At 54.0% G+C, this 22,844-nt stretch overlaps 1 protein-coding gene across 2 annotated transcripts; it reads right to left on the bottom strand.

Annotated features, from left to right (window-relative positions):
• Positions 1 to 390: 390 nt before the first annotated feature.
• Positions 391 to 22,756, bottom strand: LOC127607787 (nuclear receptor coactivator 3-like). 2 transcript variants are annotated; one of them, XM_052076447.1, is made up of 23 exons: positions 22,603 to 22,756; positions 12,490 to 12,560; positions 10,846 to 10,950; positions 10,577 to 10,737; positions 9,411 to 9,511; positions 9,146 to 9,320; positions 8,854 to 9,045; positions 8,624 to 8,710; positions 8,304 to 8,447; positions 8,048 to 8,195; positions 7,540 to 7,967; positions 6,470 to 7,425; positions 6,264 to 6,384; positions 5,963 to 6,193; positions 5,299 to 5,511; positions 5,112 to 5,229; positions 4,858 to 5,029; positions 4,353 to 4,724; positions 4,090 to 4,224; positions 3,724 to 3,973; positions 3,086 to 3,278; positions 2,241 to 2,478; positions 391 to 2,155 (listed from the first exon to the last, which is right to left on the bottom strand). In XM_052076447.1, exons 3-23 carry the CDS (start codon positions 10,929 to 10,931, stop codon positions 2,144 to 2,146), a joined length of 4,533 nt encoding a protein of 1,510 aa, XP_051932407.1. In that variant the 5' UTR covers positions 10,932 to 10,950; positions 12,490 to 12,560; positions 22,603 to 22,756; the 3' UTR covers positions 391 to 2,143. The 2 variants fall into 2 exon arrangements, with proteins under 2 accessions (XP_051932407.1, XP_051932408.1); XM_052076448.1 differs by lacking the exon at positions 22,603 to 22,756 and adding an exon at positions 17,049 to 17,400.
• Positions 22,757 to 22,844: the final 88 nt, after the last annotated feature.

Raw genomic sequence — 22,844 nt, 5'->3', positions numbered from 1 at the left:
GCCTGTTTAGGTGTACAGTACTGTCCTGTAAGCTGATTCGCAAAACTTGAAGGAAGCCACGATTTGCATTCCGTCGTCTCAGTGGCAAGAGGCACATGTTACCTTCTGCCATCTAGTGGAAGAGCATTGAACTGCTCTACCTTCACTCTATGTCAGGGGTCCCCAACCTTTTTTGCCCCACGGACCGGTTTACGTCAGACAATGTTTTCACGGATCGGGATTTAACGTGTGGGGGATCAGTACTACAAAATAATATGCTAAGAGCTGCATAAACACTGGGGGGTTTTCGAGACAAACACGAGGAGCGTCCACTCTGATCGCTACGGTCTTAATGCCTTCAAAATACGAAAATACAAAACCGAAGGTTATACTACAATAAATGGACAGGTAGTGGTTTCGTTTGTTTATTTTGTAAACATAATATACCAGCTGATGTGCCCGCTGATAATCACAAGTTCGCAATCAACGTGTTTAAATAGAATTTTGTATTTACATCAATATCAACAACTGAACCCGCCCCCCCACCCCGTAATATACATCCTGTAAAATAACAAAGCTATTCATGTTCTTTTGCATCGCTTTGCACTTCATTCGATTTTACAAAGTTCTTTTCCACCAAAGTAGTAAAATCTGGGCATCGAATGAAGTTGGCTTTGCGCTATCGATATGAGAGGAATTCAACCTTGCTTATTTGCATTTTACAAAAAACTGTGCGGCGGGGAATTTCTAAATCCTTCCCGCACAGAGCCCCGAACAACTTCAACGTCCCGCCTATGACTAAAATATATCACCCTCATATGCGTTTACAGGTGTATGATATGTACCCATTTTACCATCTAAAAAAAACCCCAATGATATATCATAAAAATGTACACCCAAATCCTTAAAAACTATACAAAGATGTGGAAAACTATCTTTGGATTGCGCTTTTTGAAAAGGTAGATTGAGCAGAATAAGAGTCCAATGGAAAATGACAAAATGGCTTAAAAACTAAACAAAACACCCAAATAAAATAAAATATGCTCCACAGAAAGAGGAAGCCGGAAGGAGAACAACGTGAGGACCGGAGGCATGATGAACTGCCCATTTTGTGTTTGTTGATGTCCTCGTTATACTGCGGTGAAACGCACCACCAAAGCTCATCCCGCACGTCACCTGACACAACAGCTTGAACGTGACTGACGGTCCAAAAAGACTTTCCAAGAGCATAATCCAAAAGCTCGAGCCTTCAGTTCATCAGATCCTTGTCACGATTAAAAGTGCCTCGCAAAGACATGAAATACACACATTCGCAGAAAAAAAAAATAATTACAGCGTTTAAAGCGTGGGGGTGGGAGGGGCTTAGGGGGAAGACGAAGGAAGGAAGGGATGTCCCGTCAGACCTGTAATATTTGGAAAGGCGTGAAAGGAAGAAAAAAAAAAAATCGGCTGTGACATCGTGGACCCCCCCACCCCCAAAACACAAACCAATCTCATTCTTTGTGCAATAATAAGCCTTGAAAAAAATCAGGGTTGATACATTTTGTCAAATATGTACAATTGCTATTCACAGATGATGTTTGAGACATCTAATACTGCAGTACCGTTTGCTTGTTTAGAACAGAGGTTGAGATGCTCACTTACAGACGAAAACATGGAAATTATTGCTCCAATCTGCATACCGGAAGAAAGTGTGCTTCTATTTTCCAATGACTTTTGCATGAGGCGCATCCAGACAATTAAAAACAAACAAATAAAACAACAACAACAAGAAAAAAGCAACCATAAAAATGATATCAAAAAAGAAAGCCATTGTTGCGAAGGCATCAAATTTCTCATAAGGCTGTAAAGATGAGGAAATATTGCATCAATGGTTTTCCATCCAGAAACCTCCAAGTAAAGTGCAGTCAGAGCCCGTTGTACCGTCGCTCCCCGTTTTGCTCAACACTGCCTGCCATCTCCAAGTCTTACACGCACGCACGCACGCGCATCCTAACACGAGAGTGCAAAGCTCCAGTTGGAGATACAACCTGGCACAAATTCATCCCGAGGATGAGCAGTGTGTTGTGTCCATGTCGTTCATGTTTGATGCTGGAGAATAATGTTTAGATGTTCTCTGGGCCCACACCTTGGTGGCGAGGCTCACCGTGTTCTGCTCATGCCCTCAGCAATACTTCTGCAGAGAGGAGGGGAAAAAAATAAGACAGAGATGTGACACGTGCGATGAGATGTGTTGCAAAACATCGGCGGAGGCGGAGTACCTGATCGGGTCCCATCGGCATCCGACCCATTCCCATGGGGTTCATGCCCATCTGGCCCTGCATTGGTCCCGGCGGCATCTGGCCCTGCATTTGATTTTGCATCTGGCCCGGCATTTGGCCCATTTGGGCCGAGCCGGCACCGCCGACTGCGCCGCTTCTGCCGAGGGAGTTGTTCATCATCATGTTCCCAAACTGGCCCTGGTTCCCCTGCTGCGCAAACTGTTGCTGGGGATACGAGCTGCAGGAAGGATGCAAAGAAGCGCTGAGTCGTGCGCCGTCGATACCCGCCAACTCTTTGCACTGCACGCAACCGATTTGGAGTCGCGTAAGGTTGGGAAATACCGTTTTATTCCAAGGTGGCACTAAAACAAAATACTTTGCTCTTCATGTACCACCACCGTGACCGACATTACACATGGTAGCGTAGAAAGCCTACCTGCTCACAAAATTCAGGCAAAGGCTTTGTTTTTGCAGTTTTAAAATGTCATTATTATAATTATAATTTTTATAATTGTTTTTTTTTTTTTTTCAGTATATTGCTGGCATCAGGCTGGAACCTCCTGTGTCACAATCTAGGAAATCACCACTGGAGGGAGCCCTCGTACCACTAGTTTCTCAACTCTTCCTCAACAATGGGGCTAATTTAATTCGAAGTCACATCCACCACCACTCCGACTTTCTTCACCCATGACGTGATCAGCGAGGCCGCCCCCCCCTCAAAAAAAATAATACTAATAATGCGTGAGTCTGCAGATGTCTCCTTGAAAATCAAATGATGGATGACAACCCTTGAGCCAAGAATGACTTTGACCCTCGGACAGTGTCATGACATTGGCAGCACGTACCTTTTGCGTGGCATTCCACCTTGCGGCCAGCCCTTGATGTCTCCTGACGGATACATGGAGCCTCCCTGTGGATTTCCTTGCATTCCTGACATCATGTTGCTCTGAGCGGGACCGCCCATCCTCGCCGTCATCATATTTTGCGGTGGGCTGCTACTGGGAGCCATGAACGATTGCTCTCCCTGTTGGTTCATGCCTGCATGTGTGGCAAAAGCAGTCAGGGCCAGAACTTTGAACATCAACACGGCAGAGAAAACGCCCAAGAAAGGTTTTTTTTTTTTTTTTTACGCATAAGGAACAAGCAAATCTGGAGGGAAACTGTCAGCATCATAAAAAGTGGCCAAGCAGCAAATGAGATTTCTTACCACTGCAAAAAGTAGTTAACCGCTGCGAAGACGTTAAGCCACCATAAGCAAGACAGAGACACATGACACATGCAGTGACTGACGAGAAGAAGAAAAAGGAGGCGCAAAGACGATTTTCTTCAGCCAAGCAGGCCCAAAGGCACGAAGAGGCAAAAGCTCTTCACGCCCCTCAAAAGCTCCACCGGCGGCGTCTTTGGCGGGGAGCCAAACTCTTGCCTTTTGCCGACCCCGCCGGCTCTTCAAAACACAAACTTGCTTTGGTCTGGCCTGACTCACCATAGTTTGCTCCATAGTTGAATCCCTGCTGTCCTGGCTGGTTGATGACGGGCCCCCCCATGGCGCTGTCCATTCCTCCTGGTGCGGTGACATTCGGAGGAGGGCTGAATCCTGCGGCAGCCCCCTGCGCCGCCTGCATCTGCTGCTGCTGCTGCTGCTGCATCAGCATCATCATTCGCTGCCTCCTCATCTGCATGGTCATCACTTCCCTGCTGCGCTGGGCCATCATCTGAGCGTTCAGGAAACCAGGCTGCTCAAAAACGAAAACACGCCGGCCGACTTAACAAGAGCGCCTTTTGCGCCACTTTGGCGAGGGGTGCAAAATAAGCGCGGGCCGTTAAAAGTGACGAACGGCTGACGGCACACCTGACCGCTCATTCCTCCGGGCTGCATCCCGGGTCGCATGGCGGGCTGCATGCCGGGTTGCATGGCGGGGCGCATGGCAGGCCGCATGGCCGGATTCCCTTCCATCTTCATGCCTTGACGCGTCTGGTTCATAAACTGTCATATGAGACATGACATTCATTTCAGGGGAGGGAATCACTTTTGATGAGCACGCCGCTTGGCCAACGTGCTGGCCCCCAAAAAGTACGCCACTAATTTCTTCATGAAGATTTCAGCGGGGTCACCTGTTGTCCTTGAAGCCTCTGCTGTAGCTGCAGTCGAAGGGGCTTGCTGGCAGTCATCATGCGGGGTCTCATCATGCTGGCACGGGGGTTACCCAGACCCGCCATGCCGCCCATTCCCGGGAAGCTTCCGGCCTGGCCCATTTGGTTCATCAAGGGGTTGTATCCCGCGGGAGATTGGCTCGGCACGCCGTTGCCGCCGTAAGCGGGCCGCATGCCCATGGAGGCGGGTCCCGGCGGCCCGGGATAGCCTTGGCCATACGCGGGCTTTTGCTCCAAGCCGACGCTCGAGTCGGGCCCCGTGAAAGACTCCGAGGGGGCCGCTTGAGACTGTCCTTGATCGTGGGCCTGCGGATGACCCTCAGGTCCGTGGTTCTGAGGTAAGGAGGGGAATAATGGAGTGAGGCCGTCTTCAGAAGCCGCTAAATTTATTACAAATTATCAGCAGGTGGCAACGATTGAGACTTTTCTTCGGGGAGGGGCCGATCGCCCTCAACAATACTCGTACCTGGCCCACTATTTCAGGGATGCCCAGGGCCCGGTCTATTTCCTGCAACGCAATGACGTCGGCGGTGTTCAGCAGAGAGTCCAGCTGATCCAGAAGCGCCCGCTCGTCACTGGGTCCCTCGCCGCTCGCCGCGGGGCACGCCAGCTGCGCCAGCGAATTGCCAAATGGTTCCCTGTCGCCAAAATTGGAGTCAACGCTCTGATCGTCGGATGTTCGAAAAGGTACGACGACGGCCGTCTACGACTCACGCGGACCTGCTTGGATTACTCTGTGATCTTTCCATCGCCATGGCAGACTCTGGCCAGGAAGGGGACCGGGGCGAGGGCCCGTGCCCGCCAAACGGGCTCATACTCACGTTGCCTTCGTTGGTACCTACAACCAGGACAGCGAGAGGTGCGATTTACGCGGGTTGCTTCTCGCTCAGGACTTTGCCGGGCTTACCCATCTCCAGAAGTTGCTGCTGCAGGATGGACCTGGTGTTTGCGGGTACACTGTTGGAGCGGTTGAGCACGGCTCCGGCCATGAGACCCGAGCGACCCACGCCCGGGTGACCCGGTGCGCCCACGGGGCCGGCGTTTGACCTTTGCATGAGCCAGTCCCCCGGCCCCGCTGTCGGAGGGCGCTGAGGCGTTCCCGCCCCTCGGACCACGCCTCCTGTGCTCGACGAGCGTCCGCAAAGGACAACAACAAGCGTCAACGGCAGAAACCCCCGGGGACACGCCGAAGTCAGCGGGCATGATTAGCTACAGCTCGGTTGTGCGGCCATGGGCTACGTCACGGGTGTCAAACTCAAGGCCCGGGGGCCAGATCTGGCCCGCCACATCAGCAGATCATGCGTCAACTTGCACCATGCTTGCTCAGATCTGCACTGAAATTTCGCAATCATTTTGTCACCCTGTTTACACTCAAACAAGAAGTGGTGCAAGAAGTAATAATACGATGAGACGAGTCATCATTTCATGATGGCCCTCTGAGGGAAGACATCACCCCAAAAATGACTTTGACACCCCTGCTCCACACACGATGTCGATGTTTTTTTTCGCTGTTTGTGCTCAGTAAGCCAGGGCTTGATTTAAAAAAAAACACACAAAAAACCAAGACGTACTTGTTGGCTGGCCTCTGGGCGGACACGCGCCGGGAAAGCCATTGGGAACCCCCCCAGGTCGGATGGGTGCATCTGTGTTCTCTTGCTTGATGAGCGCGGGACAGAGCACATTCCTTCTTCCAGCCGAGCCGACCCCCAGCGGCACCTCCCCGCCCGTCGGCTTGGCATCCACAGACGAGGCTCTTTGACAGGCACCTCGCTGAGCCGGAGTGGCGGCGCCTCGATCTCTTTCTAAAGCAAAAGGAGAACGGCGCCGAGGCTCGCCGGCAGTCCAACGAGCGCGTCTGGAAATTGCTCTTACCGAGGAAACTGTCGGGGAGTGCTCCCTGTTTGTTGCCCACTTCATTTCCCGATCTGGAATCGGGCTCGGGGAAGAAAGCCGAAACGTTCCTGGTCCCGAGGATGCTCTCCAGGGTCTCCGCCTGAATGGTCGCGAGGCGGAAGGGGGGGACAAAAACGTTTAGCGCGCCGACCGAGGGTGAAGCAACGCCAGGGCGCCGCGATTACCTCATCGGACGGCTCGGCCTTGACCTTGCCGTCCGGCGGGTGGCCGTCGGAGCTGGAGACCCCGGGGTGCCCCGGAGCCCCCCTGGCCTCCAGCTCCTCCAGCTTGGGCTTGATATCGCCACCCTCGTCCTTATTCAGCAGGTAGTAGTGAAGGAGCGCGCGGGACACCTCCTTCTTGGGACTGTGCCGCTCCTGCTTGGACTCGGCCGGCCGGCCCCCGGCGACGGACGCCGCCTCTGACGCGCCGGGCGACTCCGAGCTACTCTTGCCGGTGGCCTCGGCCGTGATGCGGGCCACCTCGTCCGGAGTGTTGCCATTTTTCAGGAGCTTGTGGAGAATCTTGTGCTTCTCCTGCAGCGACTGGCTAACGAAGTGGCCCGCGTTGCCGGAGGAGGACACGGCAGCGTGACCGCCGCCCGCTGAGGAAGGCGCGCCGGTCGAGGAGGAAGGGCTGGCGACGCCGGCGGCGGCGGCGTCTTTGACATCCGGTGCGGAACCGGGCCCGGAGCTCGGGGGCCGTTTGGTCGGCACCAGCTCGTCCGCCGGGGATGTGAGGAGCTGCAAAAGCTTCTTGTGGCTTTTGTCGGGCGCCCGGCGATTGGATTCTCCCGGGTTTGGCCCCGCCTCTCTGGCCGCCTGACTGTCCGCTTTGTCCGAAGAAGCGCACTGGCCGGAGGGGGCGCGGGGATGCTGCTCGGCCGCCGCCCCCAGGGAGCTCCCCGGGCTCTTGGACTCGCAGTGGGAGGGGGGGCCGGATTTGCAGGCCGCGCCCGCCGCCTGGTTGGTGGAATTGACGGCGGGCGAGCTGCTGTCGGGCTTGTGCGCGCTCGGGGACGCCAGCGCGTTGCCCACCCCCTCGCTGATGGCTTGCAGGGCGTTCAGGGAGCTGCTGGAGAAAGCGGCGGCGCCGCCTCCCGAGTTGCCCGGGTGACCGCAGCTCATGGGAGAATTCAGACCTAGAAAGGAACGAGAGCAGGTGAGCTCGGGTGCGACCGATCGCAAATCGGGGCCTTTTTGACGACGCCGAAAGAGAAGGAGGCGGGCGGGCGGGCGAGAGACGCGGGCGCTACCTCCGGGAGAGAAGGGGCCGGTGGCCATCTTGGGACTTCCTCGGAGTCGGGGCGAAGCCATGACATTGTTGATGCCGGGACTGGCCAGCGGGGGGGGACTGGTCACGCCCATGCCGTACGCGGCGCCTCCAGGTCCACCCCCGTGGAACGAAGCCATCTGTTGATGTTGGTGCTGATGCCCGCCGTGGTGGCCCGCCGGCCCCATTTGGTTGACGGCGCCCATGGAACTCATGGGATGGATGGGACCCATGGCGTTCATGGCATGCGCGGGGTTCATTTGATTGATGCGGTAAGCGGGCGCCCCCCTCCCCTGCTCTGCCATGCCATAGGGCAAGTTCATGCCTCCGCCGGACAGCGCCGCGTTCATCTGTTGGTTGCCTTGAGGCCTGACGCCCCCCACTTGGGTGCCGCGGTAGCTATTCTGCTCCCTGAAAGACGGAAGGGAAAATACGGTGAGACGACTCCAACGAGCGTCGCGACCGGGTGCCAAATGTCCCCCCGGGGCCACCTCTGAAGCAAGTGTGTGGAGCGAAAGGAGAGGGGCTCGTTGCCGTTGGGATTCCTGCAGAGGTCGCTGCGCGTCTGGGCTGTGACGGGGGTGCCGTCGGCCAGGGAGAAGCGGTAGAGGGGCGTCTCTGCGTGGCCAGTGTGGAACGCTGTCGTGAAAAGGCCGCAACAAACTGAGAGTTAGCGCTTCCGTGCAAACGAAGCGGCCATTAACGTGCTCTGCTCGTTAGCAACAGGCCCGAGGGCCAGATACAAACCATCTTGATAGTGGCGTTTGTACGACCAGGGCTGCCCGTCGCTGCGGCTGAGGAACATCTGGATGCAGCGTCTCACCAGGTCCTCCCAACCGGGGCGCATGCTGGTGTGAAGAGTGCTGTGCTGCTCAATTTCAATCAGTTTACCTGCAACGGCAGGACAGCAAATGAGGCCGTGGAAGGAACAAGGAGGGAGCTTTGGGTGCTTTGCCCTCACGCCGTCTTCAAAAAATGGATTTCAGGCCGCGTACGGGAACGGCGGAACGACACAAGTAAAGCCAGACGCTTTGGCGGCCGGTGGATTTTCGATTTTGACGTCTTACCCGACAGTTCGTGACGCGTGCTGAAGCGCTCCGTCCTCTCGAGTGCCGTGATGCGTCGGGCCACGCAGATCATACATGACTGGAGATCTGGATGGGGAGAGACAATATCCTCAGGCATGCCGTCGTTTCATTTGAATGCCTTCTTCGTTCCAGATCTAGCCGAAAGGAACCTCCTCCTATCCTACTTCCTCGTGATCACGATGATGGGAAAAGACGCTGGACATGGTTACCTTCCCCTTCCTCCATCATGGCCCGGGGCTGCGTGAGGGCAAAGCACTGCATGGTCTCGTAGCGCTGCCCGCCGCCTCTGTCCTCTGACGAGCCGCGCCGGTGACCGTGGAGCGAGTTGACCAACATGCGACAGTTGAAGGTGTGGCTCTTCTGTCTGGGCGCCTCTCCCGCCCACGAGCCCCCGTTTGGACCTAGGAAAGCCATTGGAAATGACCGCCGCGCCTGTTGAGGCGTTGTACTGGATGGCGCGTGGCCATTTGCACGCATCATTGGGGGGGGGGGGGGGCTCACCGGCAGATTTGGGCAAATTCTTGTGGAAGGCCTCCCTGTCGTCATCGTGGATGATGTTGTACACGCTGGTGTTGATGAGCTCCTCCTGCTTGTACTGAAGGTATTGCGTCACGTTGTCCGACACAAACACGATGCTTCCCTCCCGGTTCACCACGAAAAGAAAACCGTCCAGGGCCTGCCAGGAAGAAAAATGCGCAGACGTGGGGTACGCGCGAGCGGCGGCGGCGAAAGGGGACGCTTTGGCCCGCCCGGGTGGGAGTCGCACCTGTAAAAGCAGGGGTCCCAGGTGGTCTTTGTCAATGACCCCTTGACCGGTGGAGGACACGTCCGCCTTCTGGACATCGTCGGCGCTGCAAGAGTTTTTGCCTGAAGAGAAACGTTGGACGGCCGCCAGAAACAAAAAGCGTCATTCGCGTCTCATCAGCTTCTTCGAGGCAGCGACCCCCAAAATGTCCGCGTTGCATTCCGAACGCATTCAAGTGGGCATATTGTTCACCGTGGCAAAGTTTCAAGTCCTATGTCACATCTTTGCCCGGTCAGCAGGTGGCAGCACAAGTCTCGGATGCATGCTTGGCATACCTTTCTATTTTTAAACGGAGCATGTGTCTGAGACTTTGTCGGACGGCCCTCGACATAGTCCGACTATCTCCGGGCTTAAGTGCTAAGTGAGACGCAAAATAGAGTCACCTTGGAATAAATACCCGTTTGCGCTTCACCGCTTGGCTGAGATGGCCAAGATGAGATGTCACTTGTCTGAGGGGGTGGACGAAAAGACGCGTCCAAAAAAGAAACCAAAACAGGGTCCCCTTGCGCTTAGCCTGCCAAAGGCTAAGCGCCACTGGGACTCCTTTTCCAGCCCAAAATCAAAAAGTCGACGCATGATACACATCTTAAGCAGCAGTTTCATGCACCGAAGCAAGAGCTCGGGCACATTTCGGCGGTGGAAAAAAGGAAGAACCGCTGCTAACCTGGGCTCTGGCCCGACACGAGCGCGAGCGCGATGGAAAAGGGCCATGGGACTCCATGACCGAACCCTTCTCCAGCCAGTTCTCGGATCTTTCCGCAGCTCGTCAGTCGAGTCACATTTTCAAAATGATCCTGAAAGCGGCCAAGAGAGATTTCCGAGCGAGCGGGATGCAGGCTTTGGCAAAAGGTTCAGATGAAGAGCGTCTCCGAGCGCCCGGAGCATCCGTCTCGATTGCCGTGTCCGTTTACCAAGCGCTAAGCGTCCGCGCGTCCCGGGGCCTGGCCACCGACCAAAAGCGCCGCTTCATCGCCAGCATCATCTGCTCCGCAGAAGGCTATCGGAGACGGCCAAACCGTATTGGCTTTCAGCTCTCCAGATACAAATAAGGCCGCCGCAAATGGCGTCTGGCGCTCTCGCGGTGTCGGTCGCGTGGCGGCGGCGGCGTGCGCTCAGCGGGTGGGTACCTTGCTCTTTGATTTGTCTGATCTGCCGCACGGTCTCCTTGAGGATTGCGCATTTGTCGGGCTTCACGTTGAAGCTATCGATGTTCGAGAGGTTGGCGGAGATGAGCTCGGCCAGCTCCTCGATGTACTTGGTCTCCTGTTCCCGCCGACGCTTGTCACACCTGCCGGCGGGGTGGGGGTGGGGGGGGGGGATCAGACGTGTCGCCAAGACAACCACACCGCTCAGCGGCGCAAAAGACGCAAAGGCGGCCAATTGCTCTTTGACTCACCCGATGCCCGGCGCGTCGCAGGTGGACAGTTTGCGTTTGCGGTCCGAGCACAGCGGCTCCAACGAGTTGTCTCCTATGCCGCTCATGGTCAGAGCATCTCAGCGCCTGGAAATTTACACTCACAACTTAACGCGTGTCCACTCACAAACGCTGAAGGGGGTGTGGGGGGTTGGAGGGTTGTAAGCACACTTACACAATCTGATCAAAGGATAAAGGCGCCCTCTGATCTCAGTCAAATATGTTGAAACCTCAGGCCAAGCAAGCCTGGTGTCAGGTTAAGGTAAAAAAAAAAACCAAACAAACAAACAAACAACCTCCCTGCGCAAGCCTGATGTTCTAAACGAAACGACTTCCATGGGAAGAGCAGATTGCTCCTGATTTATGAGGGCCGGCGATCCAGTTAGCAAAGCGGCCTCGGTTCTTGATGGGAATGAAAAGTCATCCGTTCTACTGTGAGGAGCGGCCGATGACGACGCGGTGATTTGAAGCCTTAGGGGAGATGGGTCATCCCGCGTTCAGCCAGCTCGCCCGCTACAATGCCACGCACGCGCACGGCGCCGACGCCGCAGCACAAAGGCTTTCGGGCGCACGTACACGCCGAGGCGCGCCGCAGAGACGAACGCTCAGGGCGGCCAGGCATCTGTTGGCCGGCCCGGCCCGCCTCTCTGTCCAACCGTGTGGGAGAAAGCTCGCGTTTGCTCCGTGTCGCGCGCAGCCCAGACTTGGTCCTTGGCCAGGCGACGCGCCGCATTTCAGGGAGCAGCAAATAAATATGCCTTCTACGCCGTCTGTTGACTCAGCTTTCGCCGCGTTCTTTGCCGCCGTCCTCGGGCAGCCCCTCCCCCTTCTCTCGCCTCCCCAATGGAGAACAGGTATTCGCTTCAATCCACTCACATTGACATTGCGCCAAAGCCAAAGCATGTGTGTGAATGGCATCACGCCATTCACACAACCGCGTTTGCACTGCGCAACAGCCAGCTGTAGTTGGCCCCCCAAGCATCGAAAAGGAGTCTCATTTGTGCCAGACCCGATGACGAAATGATCTGGTGACTCTGCACTTCATCCTTTTTTTATGCCTCTGACCTCTTCTCAGGTCACACCGGAGGAAACCCCGTGACCACCGCCATGACTACCTGCACGGAGCGTCCGCACGAGTCGCGTCGGCCACGCTCCGAACCGGAAAGGCGCTCGCCCGTCGACCTTTCTGCTAGCAAGGGCGAATTCTCTTGCTCTGCTCCACTAGGACTAGCTGCCTTGGGCCCAACTCCCTCCTTTCTTCCTTCCTCCCTGGTTTCTGTCGGGGGGGCTCACCTCTACAGCACTGCGGAACCGTGACATCAACAGACAGACGGCGTGGCACTCTGAAACTAACGGCGGAGGCCGAGTGTGCTCCGCCACTTTCTGAGTTATGCACTGCAGGTAATGTTGAAATGCTGTTTCCTTTAAAAACAAACAAACAAAACGACGGATCTATCAATTGATCCCCCCCCCCCCCCCCCCCGGTATAAATCGGCTCAATGTGTGAAATTTGCTTTGAGCAAAGTTGCATTTAGCCCGCCAGGAGAGGAGCGAGCTTTCGTTCGTATTTTGTGGGGGGGACTCTGGATTTCATTTTTTCCCCCTCCAACACGTAGATCTGCTCACCTTGATGCGTAAAATCCCCAGTTCAGCGCCATCTGCGGGTTCTCCGGGCAACTTCAGCGTGCTGTCGCCGCCTGAGAAAAGAAACCAGATCTCAAATGCAACGGTGTCTGCGTACGCCGAACGTGACGGCAATTCATCGGGATCGACCATTTGTCAAATTTAGCAAGAGAGCCACAGCGGGTCGCATCCTGTTTGCTTCATCGCTCGGCTCGTTCCACTGCGTCATCACTTCCCTTTCCTGGAAGTGTGCCCGCCGCCGTGTCAGCCAGCCAATTTACATACAGCCTGCATCGGGCCGGACGCTTCTTGCCACCGGGTTTGGGTTGCGCTCTCCTTTTGACCGGGTTTGCAAAAGTCTCGCGCCAAGAATTTCTCGTCGCCGCGGTCGTCCAGGAAGCGGGCCCGGGCGCCGACAGACGTGCGCGACGGGACATCGGCAGGTTCCCCCTCTGCAAGTGGGAGCCACCGCCGTCGGCGGCGGTCCGCACGCTCAAGACGAGCGTGACACAAGGGAGCCCCCCTCCCAGAACAAGAAAGTGATGCGCAAGTTACCAAAGAACAACCTGAAGCATCGACAACGGATTCTGTATCTGCAACTCAACCGGATTTCTAGAACAACCGCGGCTGCCCGCGGAGCCAATATCATATTTACAAGCAATGAATGACAGAGACAGTAGAAAGCCGCAAACGGTAAGACTGAAGATAAGATAAGATAAGATAAGATAAGATAAGATAAGATATCCTTTATTCGTCCCACACTGGGGAAATTTACGGAGTCAAGTGCCATTGAATACAGATGAGTTTTGAGACGAGTTTTAAAGACGGGGGGCGAGGGGGGCTTGCCGAATGTTCGACTGCGAGGTCATTCCAACATGATGGCGTTGTCCTCTATGAGTCTACCCATCGCATGTATGGAAAAGCCAAGCCCCCCCCGCCCCAAAAGAATCAAAAGTGAATACGTGGCAAGTCATTCCTGAGCCTCCAGCTGTCGCTGAGCTCATGCTAGCGCTCCACAACTGAAGGGGGAGAATGACGGGAAAGTGCTCTCTTTCTGTGAAACATACCCCCCCCCCCCCGTACCAATCTGACGTTCCTTGGCCATAAAAGAAATCAATGAATGAATAAAACAAGACATCGCACAGAAGCATCAAAGTTGATTTTGTCCAGACCACGAGTCACCCAGAGCTACTTTTTGGGTACTGATGAAGGGCTACCAGTACCAGACGCACTTGGGGGGGGGGGGGGGGGGGGGCTCAAAGGACTTGTCACGACGTCTTCTGACGACTCTTCAGAATGATGAAAGGTTCTGAGGCAACTGTTGCATGCTTCTTTTATCTTCACCGCTCGCAACCACGATGTCAACGACGCCGGCTCATGCTCGACACCACCACGTTTCACACCCCTTTGTCACGTTTTCATCGCACGCCATCAGCGTGGCAGGAGGGACGTACGGCCGATGACAAACATATTTTCAGATTTTCAACACGGCTAGCAGTCAAAAATGCGCCGATGTGAGCGGGATGAAAATAGGGCAGTAGGCAGGGGACACCCTGAACCGGTTGTCAGTCAATATCAGTCAAAATACATTCCCAGCGACTGCTGTCAGGCTGCTAAATAGAAAATAAAATACGTGAAAAACGAGTAACTATTGTAATTAGCACAGCCACCTTATACAGGTCCATATCTCTATCTCTATTTATATTGAGCTATGCACAGCTCTCTTTATCTGCGTTTATTTTTGTTTTTCTTCTTTCTACCCCGCAAATTTGCCGCTGCCGACTGTACATTTCCCCAGTGTGGGACAAATAAAGGATTTCTTCATCTTAATTGGAGGACAATTCCAATCCCAGCAAAAGCCTGCGTCCAGAAAGCGACCAAATTCTCTCTTCCGCTATATTATTTATATTCGCTGTTGCGCCGGTTTATACCGCGACGCCCCCCCCCTCTTTTTTTTTTTTCAAATACAGAGAGTAGGAATGTTTATTGAGCCGGTCGAGCGAGAGCAATCGAGTCCAACTCGTTTCTTCTTTCCCCGATTTTTCCAATGGATGGAAAGGAGGGACGGCACCTGCCCGACTGCGGGTAGGTGATGGGCATTCTTCAGCGTGTGCCTAACAGACAGGACTGTGTGAGTTTCGCTCGAGATAATGAGCTTGGAAAGGTGCGCGCAAATCCGCCCACTTGCGCAGCGGATACATTTCAAGTTTGGTTTCTGCGCACGGCAAGCCCGCAACCGGGACCCTCCGCGCGGCACCCACAAAAACTTTGAACGGCGCAGACGCTCCCAGGGGGCACGAGCGAGAGCCATTGAGAAATAACGGCGCTCTCTACTTCCCGTGTCGCTCGTGTATTTTGCTGTATGTCGGTGATGGATTTGGTATCGTTGGCGTCAACAAAACTTGTTTCCTACTTCTATGATTGAGTCGTGTGAGTGAAAACTTCTAAGCATGATGATTGATTTGTGATGACTGATTTTTTTTTTTGAAATGCCACAAATTGTCTTCTGAGACTCTCCCGGCTAAAAAGAAAAAAACAAAAAGATTTGCGTTTCGCTTCTAATTTCAAGAGTACAGATGGTAGATTGTGCAAGTTGACGAGGACGCTACCAGGAATCAGTCAGTTGATCACAACAGACTGGGTTCTTGTCAAATGATCTTTACCCCCCCCCTCCCCCCTCCTCTCCCATACTTCGTAGCCGCGCTGGCCGTGCGCCCGCTGCAAAGTTCAGATCGGCAGCAGTGTCACGCCATCAGTAGCAGAAGAGCGCGCAGGACATTCCTGCTCGGCAGCAATAAAAGGCTGAAACTTGAGCCCTGCGAGACAATGACTTGTGGCCCAACAATAAACACGGACACGCCCAAAACAAACTGGGGCGCACGCACGCGAACGCGCCATTGCAACTTCGCAAAACTCGCACCCAATTTCTGGTCGAATGGCACCACTGTACAGCGGACCCAAGCCCGCGTGCCTCGCGGCGCAGAGTTTCTCGCTTCCACTTTTGTGTCGGGCTGTCCGGTGTTGAGTTTGCAGGTCGTGCTCTCTGGGTACGCCTTCCACATTAAAAAAACACGACAAAGACCATTTGCGAGGTTCACCGACGACTTCATTGTCCGTAGGTCGCCTCAGCTAGCCGGGCTGGACGCCGGCGCACCAGAGACGTTCTGAAGGTGGAGATAGGATTCGACGGCCGTTAAGTGCAGAGCCGGATCTATTCTGCGAGACAGAGGGCTGTTGCCCCCCCAACCCCACCCCGGCAGGAACCGGCAGGACTATAAGCCAGAAAACCCCCAAATGTTATCGACAATGTCGCCGCATTTTTTGCAGCTCGGAAATGCGCCGGGCCAGCGCGCCCTTCCGTGCTCGGACCTTTCCGAACCGTTGCAGGAAGGTGCCGCTGGCTGACTCGGGCGGTCGGCACAAAAAATGGAAGCTCTCCAAGCGAGATGCAAAGAGTGCGTGCGGGCCGACAACAAAACTCAAGCCCGCTACAAGGGAAGCTACAGGCCCAGAGTCTTTGAATTTACTGTGTAGAGAAAACAAAATGGGGAAATGAAGGTGGAAACAAAAAGATGGACCATTCCACTGTGCGCGCGCGCGCGTTTCACCAATTTGCTCATCCAAGTGTCCATCCTTAATGCCGACAAAGAAAAGAAAGAAACGTAGGACAGCCCCCACGTGGACTGCGACTCAACCACAGAACATGAAATGCTGCTGCACCGTCACGATCGAATGAAGCAATCTTTTTCTCAAAGCGGTGACGCCGGTTTCATAGTAAGAGCAAGGGAGGGGTGGGGGGGGGACGCACGCACACACAAACAATGAGCAGGCCAATATCACGAATCAATGGCTAACTCTGCTTTTATCAGCGCAGCCAGAGCGCCGGGGCTTGAGCGGCCTTCACGCTCGCCACTCTGATAACACAAAGCCCTTGTGCCTGCGCAAGAGGAAAAATCTGCCGGCGCTCCGCATCGCTCGGAGGGAAGACGTGTCGGCCACGATTGACATTCGATGGCGTTTTTGACGACGAAAAGCACAACATTGAGCCAAAAGGGGACTTTCTCGCATGGAGAACCGCGCGGCTCCATATTTCACATTGTCATTTTCAGACTGCAGCGCCGCACCGGTTCTCTCCCCCCCACCCCCGTGCCTTTTCTCTCCGCCCACACCGCGCTGCGGAGCGCCCCCCCCCCCCCCTACGTTCCTGTTGGATCGGTGGAGTAAACACAGGAAGAGAGCGGGCTCTGTTCCACGGTGCCAGAGCTGAGGCTGGGCGTTCCTGCGGCGCTCCTGCGCCGGGGTCAAAAGTTGACTGTGGTTTTCGTTTCACCTTTCCTCAGCCAATCACGGCGCAACAGTGTAGCGCGTGAACTCTGACCCCTGCAAAGAATTTTGCTCAAAAGATGGTCTGACGCCACTTTTGACAATTGCAGCCCGGCCCCGTCTCCCAACTCGCTTTTTTTCTTTGAACGGGCCAGTTGTCATGCGTCGACAGAGTGGAAGATTTTTTTTTTTAAAAGAGAGCGAGAAAGAAGCCAAAGAGCAGAGAAAGACCAAATTACCTGAAAAGTCAACTTCAGGAATCTAGGGCGAGTCTTCCTTGTCCTCTCGCTCCTTCTGTCCGCGCAACGTTCACAGAAAGAACAAGTTAAAAAGGGCGGCGGAGATTACGAGGACAGAGCAACGCGCGAGCGCACGCACGCACACCCTTTGCTGCATGAAACGGTGCTTTTGTTTTGGACTTTGTGACACAAATCTTTCCAATCTCAAGTACGATTAAGCCTGCGCCGCCGATCAAGTTCTTCAAGCGGTCGTGAGCAGCCGACGGAGAATGCACATCGACACACGGGGTTTTCACCACCAAAAGACGCACGAACAAGACCTTTCATTTTCTCCAGAACGCGGGTCGCCGAGTTCCAAAATCTGCAAAGGACTTTGAAGAGCGACGTTGTCACGTCACGCCGCTAGCGGACGTCACCGGACGCTAAAGCGGGAAGGGCGGGCGTGAAAGAGGACGCCAAACGCGCAGGATCGTTGGTGACTCGACCTGAAACGCGTCTCGACAACAAAGCGGCCCGAGAGATGCTGCATGGGTTCTCAAACGGAGACGCTAACCGTAGAGCGCGCGGCAGAGAGACGCAAGCTAAGGCCTCGCTTCCAATGACATCGACGAGGAAGAACTTCCTTCTGCAAAGCTCAAGAAGAAAAAGGAAGAAAGGCTACTTGAGCGCTTGCAAGTTGCATTCGCGTGGCGCTATCGCAAAACACAGGACGGAGAAAATCCACGCAGCAGTTGCAAAGTTCATGTCAAAATGTTGCGCGCTCCCCCCCCCGCCCCACTTGAAGCTGCCAAAACGAGAGCATCTGGTAGCAGTTAGGACACAAACCAAACTTGTCGCCCTTTCTGTCTCTTCCCCCAAAGCGTTTCTTATAAACAAAGCACCAACGAGGTCTGCTCGCATTTGACAATAGTCGCAAAACTGGGTCGGGATGCCCCCCCCCCCCTCAAACCCCCCCGGCTTGCTCAGGTGAACTCGTTTTATGAGCATTCTTAAGCTGAGGGGGTGGGGAGTTAACGGGAGAGTTGAAGTTAAAGAGGAAGGGCAAGGAGAAGGAGGGGCGGGGGACATAGCTCTTGGCACCCCCCCCCCTGCCAATAAACTCTCGCGTCCGTCCAATGGGCAAAGACTACAGAGAGTTAACTGTTCGGAAATGCTTGCCGGTTAGAAAGTGGAATTGGCCGCAATGATTGCTTCAGGCTGCCCGTTTGGCTTGGAGGAGCGTGCGTGGCCCACATATGGCGCCGGGCTTGCCTGACACTTGGGCTACTACCGCAGGCTTGAAGATGAGGGGGATCCAGGGGCTCCATGAGATGCCACTCGAGGGGGGGGGGGGGGGCTGCAGCGCCTGACTTGACCCGACTCCGACAGGCGTCTGTGCGACTTCCTCGGAGTTGTGAACAACAATGTGCTATGAGGTGCTGGCTCGCTCTCATACTCTCACTTGTTTGGGCGAAGTCGCAGTAAATATTTCAGCAGTGGAAACACGCCCGTCTAGTTTTCTATATTTAGCCCAAGAGGACAAACGCGCAGGGGGAGCAAACCTACTACCTGTTGAGCCTTTTCAAGAGCGCCCGTAAGAAAAGACAACTATTGATCACAAGGTCCCGAGGCGAGTGAGCACAAGACACGATTCTTTTGGAAAACTCTGCCAACTGACGACAACTCTGGGAAAGCGGAAGCGAAACGCGGTCGCGGCTCAAAGTACGACGCGGAATACAAAAGCGGAAGCCATTGGCGCTTTCCAATGGGGCCAAATCGCAACGCCGCCTCGCTCGTGCCCGACCAAAAAGTGCAGGGAGTCCCATTTCAATTAGGGGACACAATCAGGCTTTCCTTTCAGCTCCGTGTTGTCACGACGACTGCGACTCCAGGTCATCTACGCTCCGGTAATTCATTTAAGCTCAAGTCTGCTGAACATGGCGGTTGGGGCGGGGTCTAATTGGCTAACACTATGCTAAATATATTTCTATTAATACAGAAGCAATCGCGACAACAAAGCGGTCCCTCGTATCTTTTTTTTTCTCCATCCTTTCACATTTGAATGGGAGAGCCCGTATTCCCGTAAGAGCAAATTGCCCGGATTGCGGAGCAAATGAAGACAAGGAAAGAGGAGCCGATCGTTGTCATCGGCAGCAGAAGAAAAGCGAGAGGTGGTGACTCGTCGAGAAGCGAGAAGATGAAAATGAGGGGGTGGGGGGGCAGGCAGCGGCAGAGAGAGAGAAGAAAGAGCCACACTGTTTCACTTTTTCCAAAGTGAAATCACTCGTGGGGGACAATCGGGTATTTGCAGGCACTCATTCCGCGGGGCTGAAAAGGCGCGGAAACACCTTCGCCATACTGCACTTGACTCACGCTTGCTCCAGGCGACTTCTTGATTTGGAAGTATCGCTTGCGTATATTTTGGGTGGAGTGAGTAGATGCGCATACTTTGTCAAAGTGCTGCATACACTTCACACACACGCGCGTACTAGCTAGCTAGCTAGCTAGCTAGCTTTCTACGGTCTCTGCGCAGGACTTACCGGGGATCCAAAAAGACCTTTTCATTTTAAATCGTTCTTGATGAAAAATCTAAAGCAAAAGGAGCAGACCGAGTGTGGCGCACGATCAAACGACACCCAAGTGCGTGCGGACCGAGAGGGAAGTGCAAAATTGAAGAGAACAAACTTGCACCTGTCGGCTAATGAATATGTGCACGCAGACGTGTTGACGGGGCTTTTCCCAGGTGCGTGTTTTCGGTCCATTTAGTCGAAACGAGTGCGCTCGCCTAACGCGGACGACGGCATCGTCTTGGAGAATGCTCACCGGGAACACGTGACAAGTTGCGTGAAATGAAACCGAGCGTTATCTCGGTCTGTGCTGAGGAATGTCGAGCAAGACTCCGGGAGAAAGAAAATGCAGTTTGCCGGAGACGGCCGTCAAAAAACGGAGCCGCCGCAACTCGAGCGGCGTGCTCGGCGCTCACTCTCGCGACCTCTTGCTGAAGTCGCTCAAACTTGGAAAGCCGCAGTCATCCAAAGACAAAGCGAAGCGACTTTCGTCGTGTGTGCGACTCGGCGAGAACACCAGCTCAGAACATTTGGACCTTTTTTTTTTTTTAGCCTCAAAGCGGTGCACTGAACGAACCCGAGAGGAGAACAGGGATCGATACGCACAAACAGCCATGTGGGAAATGACCGACTGCGCAATGCCAAAACTACCGATAACAGTGAACGGGCGTCGGCGGAGTAAATGTGTTCGTTTAGTGGGCGTGATATGAAACCGTCCAAAGCAAGAGCAACGTGTGGGCGACGGGACGATAATCTGCTGGCATTTACGCCAGTAAAGAAGTTGCTGGCCGGCGCGGAGCGACTTTTGCGGGTCTCGTGAGAGAAAGTGCAAAGTTAATGAATTATTGAGAGCACGGGGGCCGGCGGACAAAGAGCCAAAAGCCACGCATCCCGCGCGCTCGCTTCTTCAGCCCATCTGCAGTCAAAGAAGGCCGCCGAAGATTGATTCATTGTTAACGCGGCCCGACACCCTGTGTGAGGGGAGAAAGAAAGCGCCAGATAAAAGGACAGAGAATGGGGGAACGGGGGGGGGAGGGGGGGGGGCTCCATTGACCAAGAATATGAGCGGAGGCAGACCAGAGGACGGACGGAATGGCCACTTTCAGAAATGCAAGCGATGCGGGCACGAGTAACGATGTTGCGTCCGCTTCGAAACGAACGGCGCATCGCAGCTGTGGAACGCCGCTCGTCATTTCCCAACTAGACACAATTGAAACGGCCGCATTATTCAGACATGGCCGCTATATGCAGACTTTCTCTGCATTGACTCGCATAAGCGGGAAGAGGCGAGCACATTTTGTTCCGACCAAGCCAAACGGGACTATGACAGCGGTGAGTTCTTTGATTGCAGGGAGGCAGATGCAAATTGAGCAGGAACGGGCCAAGGTGGCTGCTAGCAAGGAGGAACGACGAGTGCTCAGAAGGTTTTACGCACACACAATCCCATCAAATGAATTTGGGGTCGCGTGTCAATGCACTTCCTGACAGCAACATGAAGCAAACTGGGGCCAATGTTGCTCCCGAGTGAATTTGGCGGAGGGCCGCTTGTACATTCAGCATTGCGCCTTAAATTCCAATGCTGCCATATTTGCAACTGAAACGACACGCGCCCGCTAACGGATCACCAATCAAGGCTTTCTAATGGCAAAACAACTGGTCAAATGCACGTGCGCTTCCTCCTCAATGAAATTAAAAGGCCGCCGCACGACACAAAGGCAAGTGTCGTTGATTTCAGTGATGCGAGCGATGCCCTGTTTGTCAACGAGAAGCAAGTAAGCCCGACATTCTGGCCACCCTCAACGCCGCACGTCCTCCCGAAGTGTTCAATCTCCCCTGCGCTGAGCCACATCTGTCTGCATCTGCCTCCCTCGCGATAAACTGAAGAAAAGACGACGTGGTGCTGTTGGGTCTTCTTCCACCTTATAGAGAGATAGAAGAACCTGTGTCCAAGAGGAACCTGTGTCCAAGGAGGGCCAAAAGCAAATTGACAGCTCCCCACGTCCTCTACAGCCTCCCCTCTCACACATCCAACCAAACGTCCTTCTACGCGTGATTTGGCAGCGGTTCCAACCGACATCAAACGCCGTTATGCCTACGGTTACAAACACGCGGATGCAATCTCAGAAAAGCCCAGCAAATAATAAATAACAGATGCTATGGAGTCCGGATGAGATGACTGAGCCAGTTCATGTTTGCTTGATGATGATATACTGAATATATTCGATAAATACACACATATACATATACATATACATATACATATACATATACATATACATATACACACACACACACAATATGTGTGTACGTGTGTGTCATTGGCTGCCATTTGCGTTTGTATATCAGCGACGATAATTATAAAACTGCGACAGGAGCACAATGAACGTTATGTGGGGGTGATGTGGTGCCAGTTGACAATAAACAATATAGCCTTTGGTTTTATAACCTATCACGACAAAACGGATGCGTTACAACAAGCCGTGTAAGCAGACAATTTCTCCGGTTCCACTGTAAAGGGAGGACAAAGTCAAGCCGGCCGGCTAAAAATACTGCCGCCGAAGCCATCCCGTTGCGTTGTGTAAAATGTCAAGCGGTGCCGGAGATAAACGATAACCGAACCCGAGTGTGTCCCGCGCACAAACCGCCGGTGAGTCCTGGCGATCCGATTGCATCCGGCGACCGAGATACCTTATATACGCTATCGCTAAAGTTTGTATCCACGGAACGCGCGTGTAAACACGCGGAAACGGACACGCGCATTTTAGTCAAAGCCACTGCGCCGAAACGGTTGCATTTCACGCAGAATTCAGTTGGCAAATGAAAGCGAACGACCGGGAAAGGAAAGGTGGCTCGTTGTATCGCGACAGCTTCGGGACCGCCGTCTGCTTCGGAAACGGGGCGACACCAACTGCCTCCGTGACAAATTTACGCGGTCGAGCACACGATAGCAACAGGGTTCCAAAGTCACTCGCTGACTGATGAGCCAAAAATATTTCGAACAAACTCACCCGCTTCGACGTTTTCATTGAGAAACAGTTTCTTTTACATCTCTACAAACTCTCCGCCATCTTCGGAAGGACCGTGTTTGTTTAAATGGGAAACACTCCCAGACGGAGAGGCAGCTTGTGGGCAGAGCCAGGTGCATCCTGGGTAATGTAGTTTTTTTGGACCTGGCGCGCCTCTGCACACCTCCACAATACAGTACGTTGAAGAGGATTTGCACCGGCGGGATATGATGAGTTGGGATTTA

The sequence above is a fragment of the Hippocampus zosterae genome, chromosome 9 (assembly GCF_025434085.1).
Source record: "Hippocampus zosterae strain Florida chromosome 9, ASM2543408v3, whole genome shotgun sequence".
Taxonomy (NCBI): domain Eukaryota; kingdom Metazoa; phylum Chordata; class Actinopteri; order Syngnathiformes; family Syngnathidae; genus Hippocampus; species Hippocampus zosterae.
Note: the sequence above shows the minus strand (reverse complement) of the source record. Positions and strands in the feature narration are given on the sequence as shown.

Coding starts and splice junctions, on each gene's coding strand:
- LOC127607787 (XM_052076447.1), bottom strand. CDS start 10,931: ATGAGCGGCATAGGAGACAACTCGTTGGAGCCGCTGTGCTCGGACCGC. Junction 8,448..8,623: donor CACGCGTCACGAACTGTCGG/GTAAGACGTCAA, acceptor CTGCCGTTGCAG/GTAAACTGATTGAAATTGAG. Junction 2,479..3,085: donor GGTGGAATGCCACGCAAAAG/GTACGTGCTGCC, acceptor TCCTTCCTGCAG/CTCGTATCCCCAGCAACAGT.